Raw genomic sequence first — 22,000 nt, 5'->3', positions numbered from 1 at the left:
GGGAAAAAGCTGATTTTGGATTAAACTAAGCAGTGCAGGAATGTTTTGGAGAAGCCGAGGTGTGCGTTTCATCCTTTAGGCAGAAATGTGAGGAATGTGTTGTCACAGGTAGCATCTGCTGCAGCAGCCTGGAGATAACCAGACAGGTGAGAGAACAGTGTGTGTGTGTGTGTGTGTGTGTGTGTGTGTGTGTGTGTGTGTGTGTGTGAGAGAGAGAGAGAGAGAGAGAGATTGTACTGTTTATACTGTAGCAGACCTCCAAGTCTTTTTTCTGGTCTCACAGAATAAGAAAGATAAGAAGAAGAGGGAGGGAGGAAGAGCAGGAGGGAGGAAATAATTTATTGTTGATAGAAACAGGAAGTGAGCGTGTTACCAGCTGGGGCTCAGTGTGTGACCTAGTGTTCTTGCAAGAGCTTGTGTGTGTGTGTGTGTGTGTGTGTGTGTGCCTATCTTCGTGTCTCAAAGCTGTGTTACTTTCCCCACTTTATTGGTTTATTTGGATGGGGACAAGCACAGATAACATTCATACCGCATCAGCTGCATCATCCATTGCTCTGTGTATGTTCACAGCACAAGTTAATTTCCAATGTTATTCCCTTGTTGGGCATTTAGTGACATCTGTGTGTAGCGGGTCAAGACTTTTTGTTGCTAAACTGTTTTCATTGCAGTGTCTCTGTCAAGCATTTTAGCCTCTGCCAATGGCCAGTTAGTATTTTTGGTCAGGAGTGTGTGTGTGTGTGTGTGTGTGTGTGTGTGTGTCCAGAGGTTTGCCCCAAGATGCCAAGGCATAGCATCAGCATCCTCAGAATGCTAACCTCAAGAAAAACTATTCTCAGGACCTAGCGGGAGTGTGTGTGTGTGTGTGTGTGTGTGTGTGTGTATTTGTGTGCTTGCAAATGTGTGTGTGAGTGTGTGAGTGCATGTAACCTACACAGATTTTTGTATCCAAATTCACGATCTGGTATTTCTTTTTATGTACCTGTGTGTTTGCGTGCATTCATCTCTCTGCAATTCTATCCAATATTTCTTTGTATGTTTGTGTTTGTGTATGCGTGCATGTGTGTGTGTGTGTGTGTGTGTGTGTGTGGTCTCAAATGTGTGTGTCCATCTATTATGTGGGACTCTGCCTGCTTTCTTGCACACATCCTTTGCCCCGTGTTCAGTATGCGTGGCTGTGAGTCTTGGAGGCCCCGGCGCTGTACATACAAACCATCCTGCTTCACTGATTTTCCACGGCAAATATTCCGTGTAACCGACTCATACCCCCCCCCCTCCCCCCTCCTGACCCCCCCTCCCTCCTCCCCCTCTCTCTCCCTTGGGACCCCCCCAGAGTCTGGTGAAGGGTCTCCAGTGCCAAAAAGCAGGAAGTCACAGCTGTGCTCATCACCCTTTCTGTGGCGTGTACAGTATGTGCGTCTGCATCTGTGTGTGTGGCTCTGTGTTTCTGTTTGTGTGTGTGTGAGTGTGTGTGTGTCTTACTCCGTCCCTCTGTGTTTCTCTTGTGTCTCTGTGTCTGTGTTTGTGTCTCAGTCTCTCTCCCATCCAGTTATCTGGCCAGTATGACGCTACTTTCTATTCCCACTTCTCGGCGCAGAAGTTTCCAGTGCCGTTAAATGAGAGAGAGAGAGAAGGAGAGAAGGAGCGAAGGAGAGAGAGAGAGAGAGAGGGCCTGGCTTATATAGCCTAATAAACACTCTGTGTGCCTGAGCCGCGTGTCATTGTGGCTAATAGTATAAGACTGGCTGCACTGGACGGCTCTGGTGGAAAGCTTTTCCTCGACACCCGCACACACACACACCCGCACACACACACACACACACCCGCACACACACACACGCACACTCACCCTCTCTCAACTCAACTTGATTTTTTTTCATCATTTCTGCCGCTTTCTCTCTATTTTTGCTCTCTCAATATTTGACCTTCTCTCTCTTTCTCTCTCCTCTCCCTCTCTCTTTTTTAATCACTGGGATTCACACTCTCTACTTCTTTTATTTGCTAATTCTGGCCCCCATGTACCTCTGTGTCACTCTTCTCTCACTCTCTCTCTCTCTCTCTCTCTCTCTCTCTCTGTCTCCCTCATTATTTCTCTATTTCTTTCTGCACCAGTGGAATTGACACTCTCTGCTTCTAATTCTTCCTCCTCTTTCGCCACCTCCCTTTGCCTTTCCCTTTCTCTCCCTCTCTCTCTGACTCTCTACCTCTCCCTTCCTCCCTCTCTTTCTCTTCCTTGTCTGTCTTACTCGTCTCCCTCTCTCTCTCTCTCTCTCTCTCTCTCTCTGTATCACAGGCACTCTCTCTTCTTCATGAGCGTTTCCAGCTCCTTGTGAAGCCAGTCCTACGCTGTAAATCTAGGGCCTTTAGTTTTAATAGGCGCAGCGTGCCTCTGTAACACCGACTGCCTTTGTTTTGGTTACAGATAAAATCACCGAAGGAAAACACGACAGCAGAGAGAGACAGAGAGAGAGAGAAAGAGAGAGACTGGAAGGGAGGAAATAGGCGAGAGAAGAGATAGAGAGAGGTAGATGAACAGGAGCAGAGTGAAAGAGAGTGTGTGAATCCCTGTGGTGCAGGAAGAAATAGAGAAATCAGGAGAGAGAGAGAGAGAGTAAGAAGGGCACTGCCTCCCTCCTGTTTCAATTCCCTGAACAAGACGCATGGAGAGAGAGGGGAGCAGGAGGAGGGAGAGGAAGTGATAGCTACTAAAAGAGTGATGATTTGACGAAGCACGTATCCACAGCAGACTTAACTGCTTCCTAACTCTGAAGGACGGCGCAGAAGGAGATTTCAGTCCCTCCTAACTCAAACGCCAAACCGCTCTGCATCGTGCCATGTACTCATCATCGCCGCGTCTGTCTTATACATCGTGACACCCGTTCTTTTTCTTTAATCTGTCCCTCCCTGGTTTTTTTCATCTAAACCCCTTGTCTCGTCTCTTTCTCACCCCCGCCCCCTCTCTCTGTTTTTGTCCTCCTGTCCCTGTCCCACCTCCCCCCTTTCGCTCTCTCTCACCCCCTATCTCATTCTCTGTGTTGGATGGCTCTGCTGTTATCTTGTTCTGCGCATGGTGCGTGTGTATGTGTGTGTGTGTGTGTGTGTGTGTGTGTGACGGACATATGGAGTTGATCAGAGCGCCTGTTGCTGATGTTTTCTTTGGGAATGTTGACAAGTTGACAGGCGAGGCGCTCCTCTGACACCGAACCTCACTCCACTCTCAGGACGAGAGACGTAGAGATAGAGAGAGACAGGGGGGAGGGGGGGGAGAGAGAGAGAGAGAGAGGGGGGGGGGTGAGATAGAGAAGAGAGAGAGGAGAGGAGGAGGAGAGAAGTAGGGAAAAAAATGACTTCACGGACATGACTGGACTGCCCCCTTTTTTTCCCCCTCAGCGTCTCTCTCTCTCTCTCTCTCTCTCTCATTCTCTCCTCTCGCTCTCACTGTCCCACTCCACCTCTTCCCTCTCTCTCTCTCTCTCTCTCTCTCTCTCTCTCTGGTTCTCACTCAGAACTTTTTTCCTCCCTCCTCTTCCTTTTTTTTTTTTTTTTAAATGACTTGGGGAGAAGAGGGGAACAGGCATTCGGAGCTTGGCTGACGGTGCAGGCAGGAGCGTCACACAGGCAAACAGGAGCCTGAAGGGCAGCAGACTGGGACTGAAGAGGAGCGAGGAGGTTTGAGTTTTAGCCTCAGCTTGTGGACCTGACACACAGACTGAAAGGTTGACTGACAGACAGACAGGTAGGCAGCAGGAGAGAGAGGACATACAGACTCTGAAAGAGCCTAAAACGAATCATTTTCACAGACAAGGAGAAAGCCAGAAACACAGATTTAGATAGTGGAAAAGGCAGGCAGACAGACACCTTACGAGCTCAGCCAGAACATTTTTCCAGACGGGTCCAGTGGAGAGAGAGAGGGGGGGAAGAGAGAAGCAGATCCACAGATGGACAGAGACACATTTGGATAAAAGAGAAGAATCCCCATCTTCATCCAGCGATGCTTTTGAGGAACTCTGCACTGAATTGCTGCTGTCTGCTATGTTCCTGGACACTGACAGAAGCGTAGGACTTATTTATCATCGCTATCAGTATTTTAATTTCTCTTGAGAAGAAGATCTGCTCAGTCTTTTTACGAACTCTCCCCCAGAGCCGGTGTTGTGCAGACTGCCCTCAGATCAGTATGTCTTCTCCAAGGTACTCTATGACCCCATCATGGACTTCTTGCCTCTTGCTCTTGTGCTTCCTGAACATATGGACCGCAGCCTGGCCGCCTCTCCAACAGTCCCAACCCCAGTCCTTCCGGTCGAGGCAAACGGCGGCCCTCACCTCGTCAGCCTCGGCGAGCAACCTGTCGGAGAGCGCCGAGAGCAAGGTGGAGCGCCTGGGCCAGGCGTTTAAGCGAAACGTGCGCGAGCTCCGCGAGAAGAGCTCTCGCTTGGACCTGGTCTTCCTGGTGGACGAGTCGTCCAGCGTGGGAGCCAACAACTTCCTGAGCGAGCTGAGGTTCGTGCGCAAGCTGCTGTCCGACTTCCCCGTGGCGCCGGAGGACACGCGGGTGGCGCTGGTCACCTTCTCGTCCAAGACCCACGTGGTGACGAGGGTGGACCATGTGTCGGCGCCCAAGTCCCACCAGCACAAGTGTTCCCTGTTCAACCAGGAGATCCCAGCCATCACCTACCGAGGAGGAGGCACCTACACTAAAGGAGCCTTCCAGAGGGCTGCGGTGAGTGGCTGCGATACACTGAGAGATGAAGTGATGTGTATGTGTGTGTGTGTTTGTGTGCTTCAGTCTAGAGCTGAGCAATTAATCGAAAACAAATTTAAATTACAATATGAACTTCTGCAATTTCCAAATTGCAGAGGCTGCAATTAATTGAGAGAGGAGCGTCCAAAATGGATTTCTAAACAAGCTGCAGGTCATCTTTGGTCCATGAATCAAGTACAATATTGAAGAAATACTTTCATCATACTCAAACACAGTAAATCCTGCACACTGACCTCTATGTTTTTTTTTAAAGGATAAGGCTGGTGTTTTTTAATGCATTGCTTACTGTCAACAAATCCTATGAAAATAACAAAATCAACAATGCATTTGCTCTACTCCCGTTACTTTCTGACTTCCCACGTACCGTTTTTAGCCGTCAACCCGGAAGTCATTGGCTCCAATTGTAAGCTAAAAACCTTGAAATACAGCTCACAAAGACATAGTTTCAATTTTAAAAATCGCTAACTGTTACCACGAAAAGTCAGACTGTTGTAGTTATTACCAAATCAAATTCAAATGGGAACAAATTCTTCATTACGCCGGGGACTATTTTCGGTGCTACGGAACTACTTTCCTGAGATAGCAAAGTGTTTACAGCCGGCTTATTAAGTTGTCTGAGGAAAAAGTCGGCTGGCCCGGTGCATCGCGATGATGAAATATGTTGCCCAGAGCAACGGCATGGCTCTTTGACGTGTTTTTAATCGTTTTTTTAATACAATGGAGTTCTATGGCTGCTGGGACATGAGGCTGCATTGGGCACCGGCTACACGGACGAGACTTGTTGGCAAAACAAATTCATTGCTGATTTTGTTATTTTCATAGGATTTGTTGATGGTAAGAAATGCATTAAAAAACACCAGCCTTATCCTTTAACAAAATCACTTTTCTTAAAGTTCTAAAAAATGTATGACAAGGAAAATATGTGATGATAAGAATCGCAGTTTAAATAGCAATTGCAATTTTCTGTCAAATAATCACAATTTGATTTTTTTGTCAATATCTGTCAGCCCTACTTCAGTCGTCTTGGCTTTGCGACACAAAGCTCTTTAGTTGATGCTAGTGAGGCATGTGTGTACGTGAATGTGCATGCATTTGTGTGTACCCCATATGCATAAATATGTGTGCGTTTTCATACATATGTTCATTTTGTGCACTCACCTGCCTTCCATGGTTATGAGTCTGAGCATGCATGTGCAGAAATGAGTGTGAATATGTATCTGTGTGTATGTGTGTGTGTGTGTGTGTATGTGTGTGTGTGTGATTGCCAGTTTGTCTGCGGCCTGCTGTGTGTGCAGGGTGTGATTGTGGCTCGGTGAGGTTGATGTTAATGAGGCCCTGCGTGGCCTTGCTGCTGCTGCTGCTTCCTCTAAATTACACACCAGCAGATAGTGAAGGGGAAGCCGCTCGCCGGCTAATTGTGCAGGAAAAACGGTGGAGTTTCCAGTGATAAAAATACTAGGAAGAGTGAGCACACGCACGCACAGGCACATATACATAGACAGACTGAGAGGCAGGCACACACACACACACATACACACACACACGCAGATCGTAATGTGCATATAGGCCCAAACTATTACCTGAGAAGAAAAACACTGAGAAAGTACTTATTAGATGTTATGATATGGGGAGAGGAGAGAAGAAAGAATGAGAGCGGGGTGACATACACAGACAGACACACACACACACACACACACATACACATAGATGAAGATGAAGAATTTGTAGCTGATGTATGCCATGCGTGGGTAGTAAACTGTAGATGAAGCTTTCAAAGTGAATATAAATTGTTTCAATGTTACTGATAAGGTGTTTTCCAGTACTCTTTATTGCATTAGTCATGACAGTTTTGGCTCCTGCCTGTACTGATAATAACCATTATAGTTATAAGACTGGATGTGTGTGTATTTGTGTGTGTGTGTGTGTGTGTGTGTGTGTGTGTGTTGGGGGGTGGGGGTGAGGGTGGGGGGTTATGTGGGGTCACAAGGGGTCAAAGTGGTAGCTAGTTTATGGTTCGTTGATTTGAACAGTCTGACACACGCACACACATATGCACACATGCAAAAACATGCGCACACACACTCAAACACACACATACACACACTCAGGACATATGGCACCGTCCATCAGTCAAGTCCACACAGGCCAGCTGTAAAAGCTGTGTTGGTGGTACAGAGGCTGGTCCTGTATAAACACAGACACTTCAGCTCACGCCACAGATCGGCCCTTTGTGCAGGAACTCAGATTCACTGAGCTTTACTACAGATTCACACAGGACAACGTTCAGGTACTTGTCGGGTACAGCTAACTCGCTAACGATGATACTAGTCTGTCTTTATGCCTGTTAGCAGTACAATGTTGCTGATTTGTACCATTTTACAATCTGCTGACAGCGGGGGCAACCAAATAGGTCAAAGGACACATGGCACATGGCAGGCTAGCAAAAATACAAAATAGCCTAGATGTTGAGATTTGGTGCACTGAAGATCTCAAATTATACTGTTTGGATGGGAATCTATGAGTGTATAAGCCTTGAGCCTCAACTCACACAGAAAGCAGAATCGCAGAATCAAGGCAAGGCAAGGCAAACTTTATTTATATAGCACATTTCATACACAAGGCAAATTCATACACAAGGCAAATTCATACACAAGGCAAATTCAGTGTGTTTCAAAAGAATCAAAGAATCTTGAATTACATTATGGAGACTCATTGACGCAAATACAGTCACATGAAACAGAGCTAATAGCAAGTAGTGAGCTTAGCTAGTCTATGGCGATAATAGGCTTAGCATACTAAGCTATTATGGAAAGCTGGGGCACCATAATTTGCTTAAAGTCAGTGATGAGGCGGTAAATGAAAAGATAGGTCAAATATGAGGGTGACAATGACTAGATCCAGTCGCTGATCCAGTCGCTTTTTCATCTTAAAAGACCATATCTCCAGTTTGATGCTACTTACCCTCTATGAATTTAGACCGTTAAGGCTCATGTCAGCCTGAAAAGGTGGGTAAATTGAATTTTGCAAATAAAAAGGTGGGTAAGCTGAGTTCAGGTGGGTTTTCCCTCCATTACATCCCTGTTTAAAGTGCAGCGCTAAGCTAATAGCTTTGGACCGCAGCCTGCGGCTTAGCGCTGAAAGCTTGGCCCTCAGGACAGGTTTTCAGCTCGCCCTCCTCAGTTAAGTGCTGATAAGAAGATGGCTGGCTGCGTCCCAGCTGCTAAAGACTGCAACAATACCAAGAAAAGGCCTTTCGGGGGGAACTTTAGTGCCTTATCGTTATTCACAAAAGCTCGGGTTGTTTTGGGTGATTTATCAAGTGAAGCAGTAGTCTAAATGGTCCAAAGCTGGCTGTGTTTTTTAAAAAGATGCAGGACTTCTTGCTCCAGCTCTTGTCTTGACTCTCATTTGATTTGGCTGATAGACATTGTTGTTACTGATTGAAATATTGGTTATAGATTCAATTAAATTTGTTTTACTTTGTTATTCACTTATTACAGGCCAACAGCGCATTCAATATTCAATACCGATTTACAGATATCTTCAATATAGATTATTGCTCTTGTTGTTTTGTCACCTGTTATTCACTTAAAATTGGCTAAAACTGTGCTCAATATGCAATACCTGAACACATATAGGTATACAATAAAGATTTCCATTTTCCATATTTTTTCCAGTATGGGATTTACATAGCGAGAGGCCGTAGGCTGACATGTGAGTAATGGGAAAGCTACGTGCAGCCTACATAGAGCGGAGATGTTTGGAAAGATAGATGAGCCTAGCAGATACGGAGCGAGACGCAGCAGATCGACCGGCGGCCTTTTCCTCCAGAAAGCACCCCACACCTGATAGATTCAATCTGACGTTCACTGTGTGCCTTTGCATGACCGGGGGAAGAGATGTTAAAAAAACAGACCGTCTGTGATTTATCGCCTTATCCCTGTCTTTGTCTGGGGTTTTTTTATCGTCCGGCTGAATCTCATTGGAAAGAGAAAAAGGGAGCGTTTGGCGTCTCTTTCCATTAGTGACATAAAGGATGGGGCTGCTAACACTAATCTACAAGGCCCATATCCGCCTGTCGTCAGTGTGTGTGTGTGTGTGTGTGTGTGTGTGTGTGTGTGTGTGTGTGTGTGTGTGTGTGTGTGTAATTAGTAATCTTCCGTGCTTGTGCATGTATATATGCATGTAGGGGTTTGAGAGAGAATTGTGTGTGTGTGTGTGTATGAGATTGTGTGCGTACGTGCATGCATCTGTGTGTGTGCATGTGTGCTCACTTGTGTGTGTGTGTGTGTGTGTGTGTGTGTGTGTGTGAGTGAGAGAGAAAGAGAGAGACAGTGAGAGAGAGAGAGAGAGAGAGCATAATTGATAATTGCAGTATAATAATGATGCCATATTTTATTCCCTTGGCTGGTCTTGGCTGTTCTAAGTGCTGTAGAAAGCTGGGATCCATTAAGAGAGACATTTTTCCACCAGCCGTGCATGTAGAGACAGGGCGCTCCTCCAGCACTCTTCGTCTCTGTCTGTCTGTCTGTCTGTCTGTCTGTCTGTCTGTCTGCCTGTCTAGCGCTTTCTCCTTTCACCCAATACATTAGAGGTTTAAAGATTTATTCTTCTGTGTTTTAGGCAAACACAATAGCCAAACATTGTGTTCAGTATTCAACAAATACAGATACAGATACAGAACACATACTGTATAGTGAGTCTAGTAAGGCGCCATTTGATTTTAGCCATGTAATTAGTCGCTTGTCTCTCTCTCATTCTCTGAAAAATATCACTCTTATGACACCATTCTGTGTATGTGGGTGTAAATTAATGTGCATTAGGGTAAACGCCATATAACATACGACTTTTAAGGCCACGGCGCTTTATCATGATACAAGTTTGTGTGTGTGTGTGTGTGAATTAATGTAGATGGGGGTAAATGTCATATACTATGAGTTTATTAAGAATGCAGCTCTTTATCACGATGACTCAAGTTCTTCAGGTCAGGATCTGCCTCTTCTCAAGCTGGAGTCAGACTTGATAACCTGGTAGCCGATGGCATATCAATCGTCATTTACTTTTCCATTGCTTTCAAAGGAGCTGATTAATGAGTAACCTCTTTCACGCCCTCTTGAGATATATCTACCTGAGACAGAAGTAGTTCACCTTCTCCCCACTGAGTCATATTCCCTCTTCTCTACTCGCTCTAATTGCTCTAAAAAAAATCCATCACTTCTGCTGCTCTCCTTAGTTTATTTTATTTCTTGTCCTTGCATTTATCTCTTACGTGATCGTTCTCCGGTTACAGGAATATCTTCAGGGCACTATGGCTCAAACCCTTTCACTTCACACCATTGGTTGCTTGTAAGTTTGTCGATCTAGGAATTAAAGCTTATTTCACTGCAGGACTCATTGTAGCTCTGGATAAGAGCGTCAGCAAAATGCCCGAAATGTCGAAATGTAAGTACAAGGAGAGAACTGAATGCATTTGTAATAACCAGTTAAAAACCCCTGGCATCCCTCCTGCCTCTTTTTTGTCTCATCGCTTTTGACTCCATCCTGAAGATTCGCCTCAGGGTTGCCATGTGTTGGCAGATAAAACCCCCTCTCTCGCTCTCTGCAGGCAGGCCCGGCTTTGGCAGAGAAACACTAAGCGCTAAACTGGACTTGGCAACCTCACTGTGTCAGCCTGCCCTCACAGTTGCATAAGAGACAGACAGATGGGGAGTGTGCGAAAGAGAGATGAGGAGAGAGAGAAGTGAGAGGGAGAAAGATGGGATAATGAGGGAAAGAATGGAGAAGAAAAAGAGAGAAAGCCAGGGACGAGGAAGTGAGAGAAAGAATGCCGACTGGTGGTTTTTCGCAGCAGTAATGTTTTTACCTGACTGTCAGTGAGCGGCGCGCTGCTCTGCCTCAATCTGGGTCAAAACAGACACTTGAGTAGTTTACTGGCGTTAGCCACTTAATAAAGGCTGCTTTCTGCTCAGCCAGGCACTGTGTATTTGGGACTGAAGTCTGTGTAAATTGGACTAGCAGGTGGCTCATTTTCCCCTGCCTCTTCTGTGAAAAGTTCCAGTAAATCCTAATGTGACCACCTCTTTGCGTGCTCACACATCCATGTGCATGAGAGAGACACACATATAAACATTCACACACACGCAACCACACACACACAAATTCACACATACACAGCGTATAGACCAGCTGCATGTCCTTACATGGCTCTCATCATGCAGAAGTCAGATGGGTCATGTTACTGTATAGACTCATTTCTTGTGCGTTGTTATAAGTCAGAACAAGGTGTATGCATGTGTTTGGATATACACGCGAATGTATGCACTTGCATGCAAAGGCCTACGTCTGTGTGTGTGTGTGTGTGTGTGTGTGTGTGTGTCCAAAACTCTGTCAGCCCCTATTTCCCCACGTTCCCCCCTTTCTACCCCCCGTCCACCATCCACACTCCCAGCTAGATTTTTCTTCCCAGAACCACTGACCTCCCCAGCAGAGTCAGGCAGGGGAAGGACACTGTCATCGGGCTTTGACGCATTACAGCCAAAATATGTGGTATTGTTTTTCAAAACATGGTCTATTGGAGAGGTCACAGGTCAGGGAGCAAGTAGGGGAGGCTTGTGTAAGTCGCTGATGTTTGGCCTATGGAGATCTAGGGATCCTGTGCTTTCTTGGGCTGTCTGACACATTTGCATGCAGGCCCGGGTGTAGAAATTAACACCATCGATTACCTGAATGTTGGAAATTGTATTGTATTTATTCTATTGGCAAGAAGGATTGAAGTGACACTGAGGTGGGTTAATGTGCAGGACAGGGGAGCTGCACCAAGAGGATAAACTCAATCCTCATCAGACCTCCTTAAAAGAGGAAGCAAGGGTAAGATTGCTGCTCCTTCCTTGGGAGAGAGGAAGGAGAACTAAGGAAAAAGCTAATGACTAGTTTCAATGAAAGAGCCGAGGCAAAGCAGGGACCAATGTAACGAATGAAAGCAAGGTGCATCTCTTTGATCCAGTCCCCAAGGCTGGACCCGGCCTTGATAAGACGATAAGAAAAGACTCTGTTTCCTGTCTGTGTGACTGCCACTTCCCTCCATCTCGCCCTTAATCATTTCCCTCCTCCCTCTGTCCGTCTCCTTCTCCCCTCAATTCCTCCCCTCCTCCCCCTCTCCTCCCCAGTATCAGAGGGTCTCTGATGAGGCAGATGGATGGAGCAGACAGGCTGCCTCACCTACTGGCCAGAAAGTCCTGATAAGACCGGGGCCAGGCAGGAATGCAGAGAGACACCAGACTTTGGGATAGATTTGAATATTCTGCAGTCTGCAGTGGGACGTAGACTGTAAAGTTACTGCATATAGCACCTCAGATGGTAGCCTGCATAGGTTATCTGGGGGACTTGTGATGTGATGAAGTCAGCTAAAAAAAAAAAGACATCTACTCTTAGAAAAGAATGGTACAAAATTAAAACAAATATTGGTAAATTTTAAAAGATTGTATGTAACTTGAGTCCTTGATTGACAAACAGACAGTGCTCTTCTATGTTTTAAAGCTATTGAATAATGAACTTGAAGTTACAGTAAGTTAGTTAGTTAAGGATTTTTTTCCGAAATGGATATCTAGCGTTTTGGAATAGAATTCCTCGAATAATCTCCATTTTCTTTGCTTAATTTTGCAATGATACAGAAGTTCCACTGTACACACAACATAGATAATTATAACTTAAACAGAACTATTTTGTGAGCAAATGTCTCAAGATCACTCCTAACTTCAACAGTCAGTGACCCCATAACGTGCTTTACTTTCATGCCAGCAATCATTTTGTAACAGCAGAGGTCAGTTTTTTCAAAATGGTCACATCTCATCTTTGAATTTAACTCACGCTCACCACTGCAGCGCATCTACAAGTTCACTCCTTTTGTGAATTGTTCTCTGTTCCTCGCCCTCTGGAGACCAGGTGACTCATATAGCCTATGAGGACACACACACACACACACACACATACGCATATACAGTTTTTTCCTGGCGTTTGCATGACTTAGCTCAGGGCGTAGTTGGAAACTTATTCAGGCACTGTCATGGTGATTGACACGATAGACTCAACATGACTGTGTGTGTGTGTGTGTGTGTGTGTGTCTAGGGGTTCAGAGGAAGAGATGCATTAGTCTCAGGTTCTGGGCCTCTGGGCCTCCTAAGAAGCACCCGGGCTCTTGATAGTGAGTCATTCTCACACAAATATTCTCCACTCTCCTCTTTCTAAAGGATTTATATTGTAGCTTTGTTCACTGGCCTAAATAAGCTTCACCGAGGCCCACTGGAGCGTTTCTCTCCCCAAGAATGCATTGACTCAGTTGGAGGAATCAGTAGAACAAATATTTCAGCTTTCGTGTCTTAAAAAGCAGACGGACCTACCTGGAGTAATGAGTAGGGAGACTTTTAACTGGAGGACCTGTGTTCAGCCCTTCATCCGCCCTGCTGAAGTGTCCTTGAGCAAGACACTGAATCCCTACTAGCTGTTCTGTAGCTGAGCCTGACCTCTGACCTTTCTGGAGGGGGGGCGAGCAAAAAGAGAAGTTCCCTAGGAGGATCGATGGAGTATCACATTAGAAACGGTCCTTTTCCAAACCTTGGACTTTTGGACATGCGGATCAAAGTATTTAAATGGTGAATTGGGCCTAACAGAGCTGCTCTGCAGAAAGTTACGGGCAACAGCCGTAACTTTCTGTGTTGTAAAGGTCAAAGGTCAGGGCTTACCAACAGTACTTCTGTTGTGCAGACGATACTTTGCAGGAACTTCTCTGTGGCTTTTTAGGGCAGAGAGCTTTTCAGAATTTGTGTGAATGAGCTTTGCTCCAGGAATGTGAACATTTAATTTTCCCAAATCACTTCCATCACTTAGCAGCTCAAATAAATTATTTTCTTCATAGCTTGTTTTTGTTTGCAGTTGGATTTGGGATGACTCTTCCATCTTTCATTCCCCCTTCCTTCTCTCCAGTCCTCCAGTCATTGTTTCCTTAGCATTTTTTTTTTAGCTATTACAGATGAATTAAATGTGAAAGTCTTGCCTTGTACTTCATGCTTGCTGAACTGCTGCTGCATGTTGGCTCCATCCCCAAGAAGAATTGCTCAAAATCAAATCATGCTCTCATTCCAGCTGTCACAGGACTGTTAGAAGGAATGTCATGCTAACTCGCTGGTTGAGAGACATTTTGTTTTATAATATTCTAATTTGATTTTACTCCCATTACATTTAAGACAAATATCTGCAGTACTAATGCAGGATGAATGCATGAAGGGGGGGCTTCTAGAGTAACTATCAGTGTAATATTATATATTATAGTATGTATATAATACTTTTACTATGTATACTGTACAAGATATGTTACTATATATATAATATTGGCCTTTGGTACTTAACAGTGGCACTTGTGCACTCCTGTTCCTTCTCTCCTCTCACTCTGCTCACCCCTGCCCTCCTTTCTGAAATGGATACCGAATATTTTCCAGAAACAGGGGCCTACTTTCCGACCTCTGAACGGCTAGCAGGACCCTGAGGCCTCCTCATTCACCGTCATCTCACACACACGTGCGCACACACACCCACACACACGCGCGCGCATGCACACACACATGCAGACACTCATACACACACACTCTCTCTCTCATACAAATGCACACACAGAGCGTAGCATGCTCATGCTCATGAGGAAGCGCATTGAGAACCACAATTAAACTTTAAGAAACTGGGAGAGCAAAGAGGGATAAAGAGAAAAAGGGTAAGAACAGTGGAGGAGAAAGGAAAGATAGAATCAGTGTAAGAGAAAGTGAGATGAGTATGACAGAGTGAGAAAGAAAGGTAGAGTGACAAAAAGAGGAAATTATGAAAAGGTTATAAGCCCCTGAGCGTCATTTATAAAATCTTCTTCTGCACAAATGTTGAGTTTACAACCAAATCCAAGCCAAAGCTGTGATTTATGAAAAAATAATCTCAATACTACAACAGCAGGTTAGATTGTTTCTTTCCAGTTGTCGCATACGGAAGGCATGAATTAATTTCAATCAGTATGAATGCTATATAAATACATTTTTGACTTGTTTTTCATCAGATTCTTTGAAATTCTTGTACAATGGCATCTAGAATATGTTTTTTTTAATCTATTTAAACGAGCGCCCTTATGGCTGAACACATGGATATCTTTACACTGATCTCTCTATTCTCTAGCAGCTGTCACCATGTATTGATAACCTTGGGCCCTTTGAATTCCCTGACGATCTATTGACGTATCTGTGGAGAGGTGTTGACAGGCGGTCAGGTAGGGCAGAGATACGCTCGCTGAGAGGTCGGCTGAGTTCAGCGGTCACGGCAGCGGCTGCATCTGCAGCAAACTATAGTGCAGAAAGGCCCATGGGAGTCTGAAGGCGGCCCAAATATGCGCAACCTGTCAAAAAGCTGGGCATTGTACGTTCACAAAGATCTCTTTGAAATAGTCCCAGCAGTTGGGGGAAATGGATCTCAGCATGCCACATTCTCCTATCCCTCTCATCTTTTTAGTTAGACACAGCCTATTTATCACTGGAGCAACTGAAAAACTATTTTCCAAAACGCTATATATCTATTCTGAAAAAAATGCCTGAAGTGCATCACTCAATATTTGTAAAATATTGATGATCCCATCTGTGAATGTGTTTGCATTTTGTCAAACAAGAACTGAAGTCAACAAAGTACTAGAACCATAGTTTAGTAGTTAGTTTTCATTTTTTGCTCTCAGCCATTTTGAAAGGGTTTTTCCAAATGGTGGATATCTCATTTGAAACAAAACTCTTCAATCTGACAGCGGCAGACAGAGACTCCTTTGTAGCCCCATCCAAGGACATTGGTTTCCTCCAACAACTCTCCAAGCTCCCTGGTCCGATCTGTATTCATTACAGCGGCCATAAGCTTTACAGTGTAAGACCTCAACTCATCTTCTTTAGCCACAACTTTCATCGCCTATCCTTCAGTCCACCCCCCCCCCACACCGCTTCCAGACCCCCTTATGAGGCATGAGACGTAAAAAACGGAGTCCAACACAAACTTAGGAAAAGCCGGGCTCAGGCTTCACATCTGTCACGATGCCAAGAAAAGCCCCGGTGTTGATTTGCTACAGCGCTAGACTCGGAAAACGACGCAGTCCGATTAGGTTTCACACTGTGTCTCCTCATTTTTCATATTATACCCATTCAATCTGTGTCCCGGGGTGGTGTGTGTGTGTGTGTGGGTGTGTGTGTGAGCACATTTGCTCACACACACACCCACACACACACTCATTGGGCTGCGTTACAACGTGTTGAAATACGCTTGGCGAGACAAAGCTGTTCTGACTGATGCGTGTCGGATAGATCCTGAAGGACTGGCAGCTGCTGATGGCTTTGAATGGATGTGAAGTGGATGGAGATGATCTGAAATGTGTGTGTGTGTGTGTGTGTGTGTGTGTGGATGGGGGACAGAGACAGAGTGAGGAGTTTTATTCTCTGTCTGTTTTGGATCGTAAAGTGAAAGCAGCCCAATATTAGATTCTCCTCGATCCCGTTATTACATGTCTAGACTTTGCCGAGAGGGCTTATATTACCGCACTTATTGCCGATAAACTATTGGGTGTTTCTAACAGGTTCGTAGTCACTGTCTTCTACACGTTTAGCCTGCCATATGAGTCACACTCAGTCTGAATCTGCTTTTCTCGATCCAAGCTGTTCTGCCAGTCAGCCTGTTTCTCTATCATTTCTTTCTGCCTTTCATTCTGTGTCACGCCTAATTTTGCAGGCATTTAGGCAGATATCTATCCAAGGCCCCAGGGTGTGCTGCAGCATTTTTCGTGGGGACGTCAGTGTATACAGTATGTGTTGGTTTGGATGCTGGATGCTGTTGAGTGTGTCCCATTTGGCCCCTGGCTAAGCTAAAGCCGCTGCGGTCAGAATAACTGGGCTCTCCTCCTGCCAGAACCAGCGGCTCCAGCTAGAGAGAATTAGAGAATGAAAATGAGGTGATTGGGGCCAGTGGAAACAACGGTGTGTGTGTGTGTGTGTGTGTGTGTGTGTCTGTTCATCTGTGTATGTGACAGCAGTTAATGGAAACAACAGTGAGAGTGAGAGAGAGTGTGTGTGTGTGTGTGTGTGCCCAAGCAAGTGTGTGCATATGCATTCATTTACATATGTACTGTGTGTGTGTGTGCAGGTGTGCATGTACATGTGTGCAAAGAATACAAAACTTAATATCAAACTTAATTTTTTTTAGTGTGTGTGCTTTTGTCTGCATGTGTGTGTGTGTGTGTGTGTGTTTGTGCACGCGCATGCTTCTGTGTATGCGAGTGAATCCAGTGGAAACAAGAGTGTATTTGTGTGCTGGGAGATGGAAAACACACCCAGAACCCAGAAGCTGTCACCGGGCCAATCATTCAGCCAATTGCTTCTCTGTGGAATTGACAGTGGCTTTGTGCTTGTGGACGCTTATCAATTTTCACTCTGACATCTTTCACACCATGAATGAATGTGTGCAGAGAGAAATTTGATTCTGATTTCACTTTCATTGTTAGTACTGTCATTATCATTTTCATTTGTATTTATTGCTTTGGCAATACGTACCTTTGTATTTCATGCCAGTAAAGTCCATTTGAATTTGAGAAAGAGGAGAAAGTGAGACAGAAAGAGAGAGGGGAGACAGAGAGAGTGAAAGTGAAAGAAAACTCGGACAGATCGTATGTACAGTACTTTAATTTCATAGCGATGTTTCAGAGAAATGTTCCTTTTTGGGGAGGTATTCCCCTTTCTTGTTCTCCCCTTTTCCCCTGTTAAATGCATCAGACCTCGGATACATCAGTTACTTAAAAAGAAAAACTTCATCCCCCTTTGCCAAAGGGGAAATTACCACACTCCACTTAGTCTTCAGCCCAGGCCCAAAAGAAATTATTCACTTGCTACTTGCAACTCTGAAGTCGCAATTACCCTCTGCGTAATTATTTTTTTCCCCCTCTCTTTAAAAATGAGGCACTGGAATGAGCTCAGCGCGGGAGATCGGAGCGGGCAATCTTTACACTTCCCGGCTCTGTAAAACACAAATGTCAGCAGAGCCTTAAAAACCCCCCCGACGGACGCGAGTGTAATTTCAGACGGCTCCGTGTCGGCACTACGCGTCCGTCACCGTGTCTTTTTCTGCGCGTTCCCCTCACCGTTCATTGTTCCCCCGAGACGAGGGTTTTAGTTTAATGACTGCAGGAAGAAGCAATGTAAGTCCAGCCATAAAACTCAGCTCTACAAGGTGGGGAGTCTCTCCAGGAGCGGCTGCTACCCCGCTTTATGTAAGAGCGGATTTCACCGCTTCACTCCCGGCTGCACACACACGTGAATCCCACACACACACACACACACACACACACAAACACACACAGGCACATGTACAAGCGCATACATGTACATGAAAACACATATGAACACATACATGCATACATGAGTACGCACACACACAGACACACACACTCCAGTCACATAGATGCACACACATTAACACACATGCACACACACACACACACACAAACACACACACACACACACACACACACACACACAGAGACTCCCTCTCACTTAAAATACTCTTTCAGTGCCGCACATCCTTCTCAGCAGCTGATAGGTGTTGCTGACACAAGCCTTATGGATCCTTATGGAGCTGTGTGTGTGTGTGTGTGTGTGTGTGTGTGTGTGTGTGTGTGAGATAAATGAAAGGGAGGGGGGTGGGGGGGAAGCTCATGGAGGGAAGTGTGTGATGGATAAAGGAGAGGAGAGGAGGTTATGAAGACTGATGCTCTGTAGGCAGGGTCAAAGGTCACAGAGGTGTCAGCGAAGACAGGAACCAACTGTCAGCAGCTTTAGTGGCCTGCGGTGTGTAGAGGACTTCCAAAATTCTGAAATTATAATAATAATGCGATTCTTTATTGATCCAATTGGGAAAATCTTCTTTCCACTGTCCCAACTCTGGTATTAACTATCGTAACTTAAATCCTTGGCTGACACATATTTTTGGATAACACCTACATTTTAGATGTATTGAATGATGAACTTGAGGAAATGCTTTTTTTTGTCTCTAAAATGAATAAACGGTGTATTTGAGTAAGACTTTTCACCTTGTTGACTGGCTGGGACGCCGCTACAACTCAATCGCATTCTTCTGATATGTTGCTCTGTAAAGGTCATGGTAGATCAGCATGATGATTAAAGGCACAAATTACGCAAAGATTTTTAAAGCAGATGGATTTATTTTGGCATCCTGAGATTAGGATTTACCAAAAGCGTCATACATTGGCACCTGGAGAAACCAAAACTATTTGAAAGAGCCAGTAGTGGCAAGCTAAATAACATGTTTTTATGGGCTAAGGCGTGTAGGTCTATTAGTAAACCACTTGCTATGTTGAGGTTAGCTTTGGAGAGTGCCAGATTCCATTTGGTTGTTTTCCTTGGTGTGTGTGTGTGTGTGTGTGTGTGTTTGTCTGTCTGTCCGTCTGTCTGTATGTCCGTCTCTGTCTGTGTGCATGAGTGTGAGTAGATAGTCGGTATATGTATGTGAAACCACAAATATGCATGCATCCTGTGTCTTTCTTTCCTGCGCTTTTTTTCTTTATTGTGGTTTCTTTCACATTCCCCAGGTCTGATTGTGCAAGATTTGAGTTTCTGGAGCTATTAGTTCTGCTTTCAGCCTCAACAATAAACCCCATTCCAAGGAGTTGCCCAAATATAGAGAAGAAATACACACTCGTCTCAACTCTAATCAGCTCATGTTTGAAATGCAGTGTGCTGGCAAGAAACCGGTCCCCCAGGACGCGATACCGATCACCCAAAAACCCAACCGGTTTTCGGCGGGGAAACACAAAAGCGCACAATTATAATCACTTTGGATTCAGGGTATCCAAACAGTAAACGCAGGTGTTACCCAGCAACAGCATATTTGTATTGGTATTTCAGTTCATTTTCTTGGAGAACAAGGATGTGTAACAGCAGAGAGTAGTATGTTCCAAGTTTCTCTTGATTTATGGTGAGGTCTAGTGCTGTTGTACAAGTCCATGGCACCTCAGGCCAAGTCCAAAGGATCTCAGACCAATACCCCCCTCCAAAATGCGTCCTCCTCAAATGGCCTCCTAGTTGGCACAAAAATGCATGTTTTCTTCTAATATTATGAGGTCTAATATAATCATTTATCCTACCGAGGAGGACTAAGTCCAGCAAAAACAAAAGAATCAATAAGTTGATATTTCTCTGTTAATCTTTACTACAAACACTGACGTCTCTCCAATTCCCTGCTCTATTAGAGGAAATCTCCACCTACAACTAGTGCCAAGAGAAATAAAGCCTTCAGCGGATGAAAGAAGGGAAAGAGAGAGCAGAAAGAGAGAGTGAATGAGAGAAAGAAAGAGAGCAATGCGACTACAGCAACAACACTCAACATAACAAAGGAAAATGCTGCGTCTGTCTCTGCAGTGTGGTCTACGCTAAGTCTGGATGAGATGGGATAAATTGTCATGGATGCTTTAAGCTAGCGACAGTCCCCACATCATTCCCTGGCTATAAGCCCTTTCAAAACCCCAGTCTGGAGTCAAGCACAGCGCCTCCCTTCACCACAATGTCGCCTTTGTTTGTTTCCAATCAAAACTCTGCCTTAGAAATGATGCTGCGGCCGCTTTGTGTTTGGGTCGTGAATTATTAACCTCCAGTGGAATGTCACAAAAATCGCATAACTTTCAGGACTTCTTAAAGGAAAAAATCCACTCTAAAACACTTTAACACTGTTAAAAAAACAGCCATTGGCGATGTACCTTGCACTTCTGGGCCCATTTTGTTGTTTGGTGGTGTATTTTTCTTATTGCCATGGATAACTGGCCAAACGTAGATGATGTATTTCCAGCGCAGCTACAATGGAGTTTGATGGCAGAAAATTTTCCATCTAAAACATCAACAGTAAAGGTTTTGGTATCACACCCTCATTTTGCACTGACGTTCAACAATCATACAGGGAGACATTCATTGTAGAAGAGGCAGAGAGACCAGTTTCTACTGACAGTAGCTTCAATAGACCAGAATGCAATGCAGCCACAAGACACGGCTGTTGCTTTTTCTGGAAAAGCCGACTCTCTTGCTCTTACTATGATTTTGCTATGTGTAGGTGGGGAGAGAGTGATAACAACAGCAATATTGTTATCACTCTCTCCCCACCTACACATATAATGCAACAAGTACAGTCACGTTCTCTGGGAGTTGTTGAGAGGCATTCTGGGAAATGTTGGAAATCACTATCTGAAGTAGAAATAGACGAGGCAGGTTGAGGGAAAGTCTGGAATGCATTGAACATCACAAATTGATGATATCTAATCATGTAAGAGTATCTAAGGGTGGATTTTTCTTTTAGCAGTGAGGCCAAAAAGCTGCATCTGATACAATCTATTATAGCCTACTGTGTTTGTTTACCATAGAAGAAGTAGAGTTGGCACACTGAAGGTGAATTAATTTATCAACACCAATACATACAAAACACTTCGTCAGACTAAAGACTTAATCGCAGCGCAAAAACATACCATATACCATCCATATTTGCTGCCCAAGAGCCTTATACAATATAGAGAGCATACAGAGAGAGAGACAAAAATACAATTATACACCAAAATGTCTGAACACAAGTACTGATTATCAAAAACAGCATATAATAAATAAATAACTCAGGATGAATGACATAAGCCCGAGTGCCAAGCCGGTCTTGTGACCCCGGTGTGGTCCAACTGGCACCGAGGCTGTAACTGCCCTTGTTATTCTTCCTCCCACTCAATCAAACCAGCTTTCCTTGTCCAATTACCCAGAATGCCGCATCTGATTGGAACACGGTCACTGCTTAAAATGTTTCACTCCGCTCTTCGTTCCGCCAGCACAACACCGAGGCCGGGAGGGGGGGGGGGGGGGGGGGGGTTGGGGGGGAGTAATTGAATGAGTTTCTCATTTGCGAGCCAAGATAGCCTTTCCCCTTGGCATCACATTGTGGAATTAGCTTTTCTGTCCCCCTCTCCAACCAACCAGTCTCTCTCTTACACACACACACACACTCTTATCTCTCTCGCTTGTCTCTCTCTCTCTCTCTCTCTCTGGTCCCTCTTGGTTGGGTTTGATGAATGGTGTTGTGACAGAAATCGTCAAGCTACCACACAGAGCCGTCCGGCCTATTCTGTGTCTAGCAATTAACTGACTGTCCACTCTG

General features: G+C 44.8%; 1 protein-coding gene across 1 annotated transcript in view; it reads left to right on the top strand.

Annotated features, from left to right (window-relative positions):
* The first annotated feature begins 3,555 nt into the window (after window positions 1-3,555).
* svep1 (sushi, von Willebrand factor type A, EGF and pentraxin domain containing 1) overlaps window positions 3,556-22,000 on the top strand; it is a 101,702-nt gene continuing 83,257 nt past the window's right edge. The window contains exon 1 of the mRNA XM_078291801.1: window positions 3,556-4,714. Within this exon, the coding sequence (XP_078147927.1) occupies window positions 4,172-4,714 (543 nt within the window). The 5' untranslated portion in view covers window positions 3,556-4,171. The remainder of the gene's footprint in view (window positions 4,715-22,000) is intronic.

Source organism: Centroberyx gerrardi, chromosome 23 (assembly GCF_048128805.1).
Source record: "Centroberyx gerrardi isolate f3 chromosome 23, fCenGer3.hap1.cur.20231027, whole genome shotgun sequence".
In the NCBI taxonomy this organism is placed as follows: domain Eukaryota; kingdom Metazoa; phylum Chordata; class Actinopteri; order Beryciformes; family Berycidae; genus Centroberyx; species Centroberyx gerrardi.
Note: the sequence above shows the minus strand (reverse complement) of the source record. Positions and strands in the feature narration are given on the sequence as shown.